We start from the raw sequence: 9,732 nt of genomic DNA, 5'->3' as shown, positions 1-9,732 counted from the left end.
AAAGGGGAATTTTATTTTATTTATTTTTTTTGAAAGAAAAAAAATACGTTACTATTTTGGTTGAAATAAATAAAGAAAATGTATGTATAAAAAAACCATGCACATATTTATTCATATATATTTTATTATTTTTTTCTTTTTTTTGTAAAAAATAAAATATATAATTTTTAACATATAATAAACGGTTACATGAACATAATACATATTATATATATATATATATATATATATATATATTTCTTTTTATATATTTCTTTTATATTTTATATTTCAAATTTTCTTTTCTTTTTTTTTTTCTTTTTTTTGAATGTGTTTCTTTGTTTCCACTCCTTTTAAATATTTTCTCCATCGTAATATTATATAAGTACGCGAATATTTATTTATACATTTGTTTGTCGTATTTTAAAATGAGATTTTGGTTTTCCAAAAAAAAAAATAGTCCTGAATATAGTGATAATAAAAAAAAGAACAATGTAAGTCTAGTGAATATTATTGCTTACATTTTTGTTTGATACTATTTTGTATTATATATAAATATATGTATATATTTATTTATTATTATAAAAATTATTATTCTTTTTTTATTTTTTTTATGATGGTAGGATGAAATATACAAAGCTATTTTAAAAAATAGGGAAGCCATAGATGCTTTAGAAAAGAAACAAGTACAAGTGGAGAAAAAAATTAAGGTAAACAAGTTGATATTTTTTAATACATCAATTTAAAAAGAAATAGTATACTTTGTATGAATATACATATATATATATATATATATATATATATATATATATATGTGTAACGTTAAATATGAATATATTTAATCTAACTCCGTTACATAATTTGATACCCATATATTTATAATTATATTTATATTTATGTTTATGTTTTATTATTTCTTTCTTTAAAAATTTTTTTTTCAGCAACTGGAAATTGAGGCAAAACAGAAAGTTCAAAATAATCAAATGAACACTGCCAAAATATTATTGAAACGAAAAAAATTGTATGAACAAGAAATAGAAAATATTTTAAATAATAGATTAACTTTAGAAGATAATATGATAAATTTAGAAAATATGCATTTACATAAAATTGCAGTTAGTGCATTGTCCTATGCAGCTAATACACACAAAAAGCTTAACAATGAAATGTACGAAAATATATATATATATATAAAATAAATAAATAAATAAATAAATATATATATATATATATATATATATATATTTTGCATATGTTTTTATGAGTTATAACAAAGCCATAAGATATTATAATAATCATATGTAACTTATATATTATGTTGATTACCATTATATAAAAATAATATCATATCATTAAATATATGAATGGAATGCTTTACATACATAAATATACATATATATATATATATTTATTTATCTTTATAGTAATCCCCAAAAAGTGGAAAAAATTATTGACACAATACAAGAAAATAAAGATATGCAAGAAGAAATTAACCAAGCCTTAAGTTTCAACCTCATAAATAACGTAGATGATGTAATGATATATTTATTATATATAAACAAAATGATATTGTGTTTTTTTTTTTTTCATTTATTTTTTTAATAATTATCAATTAATATGTTCATCATCTATATATATATATATATATATTATATATTTTATTTTTATTTTTCAGGACGAAATCGATAAGGAACTCAATTTATTGAAAGAGCAAAGCTTGGAAGAAAAATTGAGTAAAATCATTATAATAAGCATAATAATATAATATATATATATATATATATATATATATTGTTTTTTTTGTTTTTTTTTTTTTTCTAAATATTTTTCAGGTGCTAAAGTTAATAATATACCCGTAATACCAAACGGTAAGAAGAATTTTATTGTTATGTTTATGTCTTATAAACCTATCATTATTTATATTTATATATTATATAATTTTTTTTTTTTCTTTTTCTATCATTCTTAGAAAATATTAATGTTCCAAATAAGGAAAGACAAAATGTAAACTTTAACGAAGAGGTACAATAAAATGATGCTACTCATTTCTATGTATATATATTATTATTAATTGTATGTTTTGTTTTGTTCTGTTTTTTAATATTTACTCATGTAAAATTTTTTTCCTTTTATAGTCTGACGACGAAGAGTTAAAAGAGCTTATTGGAGAAATGACCTAAATGTTTAATTACCTTATTTTTTTTTATTATTAGAAAAAAGTACACATATAAAATGTTACAGATTAAAATAAATATATATAAGATAACTAAATTTTATATGGTTCATTTTTTATTGTATTTTTTTTATATTTCCCAAAAAATTTTTTTTGAATTCCAAAAAAAGTTTAATTAAATTTTTATTTTTTTCATCTTTTCACATTGTAATTCTCATATTATATACATATGTTAATTTATATTATTTTATTTATTTATTTATTTTATTTTATTTTATTTTTTTTTTGTTTTAAATTATAAATAATAAACTCATATATTTTTTTTTTTTTTGCTTTTTTTTTTTTTTTTAATTGTTAATATATACAAACACATAGATAGTAGTTGCTGCTGATATATATATATATATATATATATGCATATGTGTTTATTTATTTATTTGTCTTATATTTTCATACATTTTGAAGTATTAGTTATTACATTAATTATAATTCACTTAAAAAAATTATTATTTATAAAGTTTATAAATTTTTTATTTCTTATAAAAGATAAACTTTTATGAGTATATTACCCATCAGAGTTAAGACGAAAAAAAAAAAAAATAAATAAATAAAATAGTAAATGAGACGTCTAAAATAATATAAAAAGGAAATTTCTTCCAATATAATTCGTGTTTAAGTTTATACGTCTTGTACAAATTTTTATTTTGTGTTGTGTCATTTTGTGCCATTTTGCTTCATTTCATTTTTCTTTTATTTTTTGGAAGCTTGTTATAAATAAGAGACAAATCCAGCATGATATATATATATATATATCCCAATTTTAAGAAGCTACCTTTTGTATTTCCATAATTTTTTTTTGTATTTGTTTTTTAATTCCACTATATTGATGTTTAATTTCACTCATAAGTTGAATTATATATTTTAGTATATTTTTCAACAACATTATTTCATTTTTTTTGAAATAATATTCAAGCAATTTTCTTCTTTGAATATTGTCATATTGTAATAATAATTTATATGTACTAATAATATTGTTTACTTTTATTATATATATATTAACTACATCCTCTATTTTTTTATTAAATTTTTTATTAATATCAAATATATTTAATTTATAAATAATTTTATATAATAATATGAGTATTTCTTCATTTTTTTTAACTATCTTTTCATATTCTTTAAAAACATTTGATTGGTTATTATATGTTGAGAAGGATATCTTTTGTTCGTTCTCCATATTTATGTTATTAAAATTTAAATGTTCAGTATAATTATTGTATATACTTTGGTATGAATTTTTTTTTTTTTTTTTATGTGTATATTTTTTAAGCATCATATCTTCATTATTTTGTTCTTGCTTGCTATCTCTTATTCTATTTACAAAATTAGCTATAATCATTTTTGAGTCTTTTGAATCATTTCTAGTAAACATAAATGTATTCCATATATCATCTTCCTCTTCACAATTATATATATTCATATTATTATGATCATTATAATTCTCAGATATATTCATATATCCATTCTCATAACCTTTTAAATTACAATTTTTTAAATAAGTATAAATATTTTTATTTGCACGATTGTATATATTGGGATCATTTCTTTTTTTTCCAAATTCTATTATTTCTGAAATTTTGTGATTTAAAATTTTTTCATTTTTATTTAACATATTTTCGAAAATTATATTTTCATTATTTTTATTTATATTATATTTTTCCATAGAATTAGAACTATAATTTTTTTTTTTCTTCTTGTGTTTTTTCTCTATATCACCTCCGTTCCATATATGTTGTGTTGTTGTATAATTCTTATTATACTCACTATAATTAATGATGTGACTACGTAATTGTTTTTCTTTTCTATTCTTTTCCTTCTCTTGGTTATCTTGTATATTTCTTAAATAAAAAATGAATTCGTCTTCAGAACCAGCCATTACATGGGAGGTTTCTACATAATTAATTTCTTTATTTTTTTTTTCATGTCCATTTATGCAATTTATAAATATATTTATTTCATTTTGAAATTGAAGATATAGTTCATTAGTTACTTCTGTTCCCTCTACTTTATTTGGATTCATATCAATCCTATTTTCTTTCTGTAGACATTTTTTATTTATATTAAAATATGGATTATTAAAACTGGGAAACATTATTTTCCTTAATATTACACATATATAAATATAAATATATATATATATATATTTATTTATTTACATATTGTATACAAAAAATTAGTGTTAGAACAAGATTAATGATTACTCACTAAACATTTGTTCATATAGTAACTTTCATTTTTTCAGTATAAATAAAAATTCCTTATATATACATATTTAAAAAAATATTTACGTACCCATTTTTTTTTTTTTTTTTTTTACTCTTATAATATCAAATAGTGGAATAATTTTTTCTCTACTCATAAATTATAATATTTATAAATAAGAAAAATCATTCATGTGTCGTTATATATTTTAAAATTTGAACACATTACAATTAAGTACACATCTACATATAAATAATTAAATAAATATAAATATATATATATAAATATATATATATATATATATTTTTTTTTATTTAAAATTAAAAATTAAAAATTTTCTATATCTAATTATTAAATAATATTTTATTTGTTCTAATATATATATATATATATATATTATAAAAAGGTTGAAAAAAATATGTACCGTATGATTCTATCATTTAATTAAAAAATTAATAAATTTATGAAATAAATATATTTTTGATAAAAATTAAGAAAAAATTAATTATTTAAAAATTTTTTATTTTGTACTAGAGTAAAAAAAAAAAAATAAAAAAAAGAAAGGATTGTTCTATTAAATATTAAAAATTCAAACAAAATAAATTGTATGGAATTTTAATTTTCCACATACTTTTCGAAATGTTATATATGTAAATATATATATATTAATTCTACAAAAAATCGAAAAAAACATGTTAATAATTTTTATATAATTTTATAACATGGGGTATAATATATAAAAACACATTTTCTGGGTGGTTCTCCTTAAAATAAAAAAGATTGTTTACAGTATATGTAGATATAATATAAAATGAGGAAAAAAAAAAAAATAAATAAATAAATAAATTAATTCCAGTTGTACCTTACCATTATAAGGAGAAAAATAAAAATATATAATTCATATCAAATAGAATATATAAGAGCATATTCACTTTATGATATATTTGTTTTTTATATGTGTATTATGTTATGTTATATATTTAAATGGCTCCTTCATCCAGTCTCTATGAGGACAAGTTTATTTGTTGCACACATATAAGTAGAGAAAATAGTTCCTATTTTTTTATATAAAAAATAATTAAATAATTAAGGGATATCTAAAAAATATTGAAGAGAAAGTTAATTTCCAAATGAAGATAATTATATAACTCCAAACTTAACACCACAATATATTATTTTCATATGATAAAAAAAAAATCATTAACTATGTTGTAATAACGTTTAACATGTTTTTTAAGTTTGCACATATCTGTTATATATATGTATATATATATATATATATTTTATATAACTACCATATGTGAGTTTTGATAATATGTGCCCAACTGTTTTTATGAATAATAAAAAAATAAATAATAACAAAAAAAATATATATATATATATATATATACAATATAAAGGAACAAAAAATATGTGGAATAAAAAGAAACATATATACATATTATAATGGATCTATTTTAATATTAGCTTAATAAATTACATGAATAGCTAATTTGCAATATATCACAAAAAAAAAAAAATAAATAAAAAAATAAAAAATAAATATATATATATATATATATATATATGAACGTTCATAATATATTTTATAATTTTTATCAAATGACTCTTTTATTTTTTCTCTTTTTGCATGACCAACTTTTATATAGACATATTTTTTTTTTTTTTTTTTTTTAGTCTACACCAAAATAGCTCACTAGAAAGCCATTTGGTAATATAAAGATATTTTGGAATATTAAAAAAAAAAATAATAATAATAAATAAATAAATTTAAATATATATATATATATATATATATATGTAATAAAAACAATAATGATATAATATTATGAAACATATTTATAAGCATTCTTATAAAATAATAAAAATATAATTTCTCAAATCCCTTATTTTCCTTAAAAAATCATGTTATAATTACAAATTTTGATATTTAAATTTATATATTTATGAATTTAATTTAGTAATAATAATAAGATTATTAATATATTGGTATAAAATATTTTATTTTTTTCTCTGTAAAAGTTTTCTTCTTGTCCATTTATATATACATAAATTAAGAATCATACTTTTTTTTAAAAATGGAAAGTAAACATTTTTATGGTGATCATATGACTCATGAGAAGGTTAGGGAATTGTTAGATTCATCAAATGTTACTTACGAGGAAACTCCTAGTTTCTTTAATGGTAACATAATTTATTCACAAAAACCAACAAAAAAAGATAATCTAAAATATCGTATTGAGTACTTGAAAGTATAACAAATTTAAACATACTAAATATTTTTATTATATTCATTTTATATATATATATATATATATATTTAAACATTATCTATGCAATAATAATTTTTTATAATTTTTTTCTTTTTCATTTTATAAATTTGTTAGGATGGAACAGCAATATATTACAAAAGAAGACTAGGAGACTTTAAGAATATTTTCTGTTGTTTTTAAGATTGATTATGTATATAATATGTATTTTGATTTATGCTTCATTACAATATTATATTTATTATGATTATTTATTTAATTTTATTTTTTATATATACAAATTAATATGATAATTTGTATTTAATGAATATACATTATCATATTTACTTTTCTTTTTTCCCTACGATATATGTATTATTTTATTATTTCATTTTACATATGTGTTTCCAAGAATGGATTATCATATAACCATTTTATAATAAACTACTATTTAATTTTTCCATATAAAAAAATTTGGGGGTCTTTTAAAATAACACTTATATCACAAAATATTTTATTTTACATAATATGTATAATATATATATATATATATATATATTTAATTCTTTTCCATGTTTAACTTATTACTAAAAGAAATTATTCACAAATATGATAAATTAGTAATATATATATGTTTACATAAAAAAAAAAAAAAAAAATTAATATAAAATAAAATTTTTATTCACTTCTAATGTATTATAGTGAATAGTTTCAAACACAAACATCAAAATATAACAATAAAAAATATATGGAAAGCCCTATATTAATAGATGCCATAAAACATAAAATAAGGTTCGTTTTAATACTTTGTTTTGTTCTGTTTACATTATTATAATCAAATAAACAAAAAATACTTATAAAAGAATATATCTCAAATAGGAAAAAAAAATATGGAAAGTATTTTCGGTCTAATATGGAGTTAAACGGTTCTAAATCTACAGAATTATTTTCAGTAGCATTCATTTTTAAAAGTATGATATAAGAATAAATTCGTGATTTATACTTCTTTTAATGTTGTCTTCTTTGATCTATGTGTTAAGAAAATGATTATCCTTTTAACTATTATGATAATTCCTTATAAACATCAATAAAATAAATGTATAATACTTTTATAAATCATAGATTATATCAGCTAAATAATAAGTGCTACGAAAATTGTATATTATTAAGTATTAATTTTTATCACCCGTAAATATTCTTACAGTTTCATAAAAACTTCCATATTCCCTTTTGTATATTTTTTCAATAGAATACACCTACATATATATTTATTTAACGAATAATGATAGTCTATAAACAATATAAATAGTAAATCAAAAGAAAAGTATTATTTCTTAATATTTATATATTATTTTTATATTCTTCTTATTTTTCTCTTCAGAATTATATGAATAAATATATATTTTTATAATTCTTACACAAAATTTCAAAAAAAAAAAAAAAATAAAATAAAATAAATATAAAATTAATTTATTTGATCATCTAAATTTAATGATATAAAAATAAAATTAAAAATATTGTATACATTTTTATATATATACATTTATGTGGTTCTTAATTTTTTCATTTTTTTTCTTATACATATTTCAGGACTTTTACATATTAATAATACAGCATGAAAATACTACGCCAGTAAAAAAAATAAAATATTATCTTCAGAAGAAAAAAATAAAATTTGAATATACATATTTTTCGTTTTATAAAAGTTAAAAAAAATATATATATTATGTTTCATTTATAAGGAAATATAGTACCTTATATATAATTTTTTTTTTTTTTTTCTACCAATACAATATATATTATATGTACTTAAAAAGTATGTAAATTATAAAGCTATTCCATATTTCGTTGTATGAATGATATAATTATATATAATATATATTTTTTTTCTTTTTTTTTTTTCTTTTTTTTTTTGTTTTTTTTTTTCTGTTTTTTGTTTCTTTTTTTTCGTATTTGATTTTTATAATGTGGTATATAATATAAATTAATATATATATATATATATAATATATGCATAAGATAAGGCTTTAAAAAAAAACCTAAAAATGAGCAAAAAAAGAAAGAGTTATGAAAATGATGAGGACGTTTATGATAATAAAAGGAATAAGAAAAACGTTGCCTCAAGTATTGATAGTTATGGAAGAAAAGTTTGGGATAAAGAATATTATCAAAAGAAGGTTGATGAAAAAGTTGAGAATGATGAAGATGAATTAATATTAAAATTGTTGCCGGATCTAAAAAAAAAATCTAAACTTGAGCCACCTCCACCATCGGAAAGAAAATTATTAGAAGAAAGAAAAGAAAATTTATTATTAGAAAAAAATTTAGGTAAAGTTCAATTTTTAACTGAGAAAACTCCTAAAAATGAACAAGGAGGCTATTATTGTAAAATATGTGATTGCGTTCTTAAGGATTCACAAACATACTTAGATCACATTAATGGAAAGAATCATAACAGGATGTTAGGTTATAGTATGAAGGTAAAAAAAGTTACTTTAGATGATGTAAAAAAAAGGTTAAGCCTTCTTAAAGAAAAGAAACAAAACAAAACAGAGGATGTTGAAAAAGATCCATATGAAGAGGCTAAGAAAAATTTAAAAGATATGCAAGAAGATGAAGAAAGGAGAATCCAAAAACGAAAGGAAAAGAAGATGCTAAAGAAATTAGAAAAGGAAAAAAAGAAAAACGAAAATGAAAATAAAAATGAAAATAAAAATGACGATGAAGAATCGGACAACATGAATATGATGTTCAAAGAGATGGGACTACCGACCTCCTTTGTATGAATATTTAATATATAAATATATTTTTATATATTAAAATTTTTTTTTTTAAGTAATAATTATTAACATTTCTCACATCTTGCACTTATCAATATGTAATAGTTGTTTGTTTTGTTTGGTGATATATTATTATATTTTATAATTATTAATTACTATTTATTCATTTTATTTTCTTTGTTCTTTTTTTTTCTTTTTTTTTTTTTTTTTTTAAATATTAAAAAATTTATAATTTAAAATAAATATAAATAATTTTTTTAAATCAATAGGAATAAAAAAATAAAATTTC

General features: G+C 17.7%; 5 protein-coding genes across 5 annotated transcripts; 3 read left to right on the top strand and 2 right to left on the bottom strand.

Moving 5' to 3' along the window:
- Positions 1-407: 407 nt before the first annotated feature.
- Positions 408-2,159, top strand: PRSY57_1242900 (vacuolar-sorting protein SNF7, putative; the record flags this gene model as incomplete). The annotated part of the gene is made up of 8 exons (XM_012908842.1): positions 408-473; positions 603-689; positions 921-1,147; positions 1,404-1,512; positions 1,655-1,712; positions 1,812-1,847; positions 1,949-2,001; positions 2,115-2,159. The coding sequence occupies 8 exons, from the start codon at positions 408-410 to the stop codon at positions 2,157-2,159; spliced, it is 681 nt and encodes a 226-aa protein (XP_012764296.1).
- An 813-nt stretch (positions 2,160-2,972) lies between these two features.
- On the bottom strand, positions 2,973-4,304 carry PRSY57_1242800 (hypothetical protein; the record flags this gene model as incomplete). The annotated part of the gene is made up of 1 exon (XM_012908841.2): positions 2,973-4,304. One exon carries the CDS (start codon positions 4,302-4,304, stop codon positions 2,973-2,975), a length of 1,332 nt encoding a protein of 443 aa, XP_012764295.2.
- A 2,188-nt stretch (positions 4,305-6,492) lies between these two features.
- Positions 6,493-6,867, top strand: PRSY57_1242700 (hypothetical protein; the record flags this gene model as incomplete). Its single annotated transcript, XM_012908840.1, has 2 exons — positions 6,493-6,666; positions 6,802-6,867. 2 exons carry the CDS (start codon positions 6,493-6,495, stop codon positions 6,865-6,867), a joined length of 240 nt encoding a protein of 79 aa, XP_012764294.1.
- Positions 6,868-7,374: 507 nt separating this feature from the next.
- PRSY57_1242600 (hypothetical protein) lies at positions 7,375-7,626 on the bottom strand (the record flags this gene model as incomplete). The annotated part of the gene is made up of 1 exon (XM_012908839.1): positions 7,375-7,626. The coding sequence occupies one exon, from the start codon at positions 7,624-7,626 to the stop codon at positions 7,375-7,377; it is 252 nt and encodes an 83-aa protein (XP_012764293.1).
- Positions 7,627-8,708: 1,082 nt separating this feature from the next.
- Positions 8,709-9,449, top strand: PRSY57_1242500 (zinc finger protein, putative; the record flags this gene model as incomplete). The annotated part of the gene is made up of 1 exon (XM_012908838.2): positions 8,709-9,449. One exon carries the CDS (start codon positions 8,709-8,711, stop codon positions 9,447-9,449), a length of 741 nt encoding a protein of 246 aa, XP_012764292.1.
- Between the last annotated feature and the right edge of the window lie 283 nt (positions 9,450-9,732).

Source organism: Plasmodium reichenowi, chromosome 12 (genome assembly GCF_001601855.1).
Source record: "Plasmodium reichenowi strain SY57 chromosome 12, whole genome shotgun sequence".
Classification (NCBI taxonomy): Eukaryota; Apicomplexa; class Aconoidasida; order Haemosporida; family Plasmodiidae; genus Plasmodium; species Plasmodium reichenowi.
Note: the sequence above shows the minus strand (reverse complement) of the source record. Positions and strands in the feature narration are given on the sequence as shown.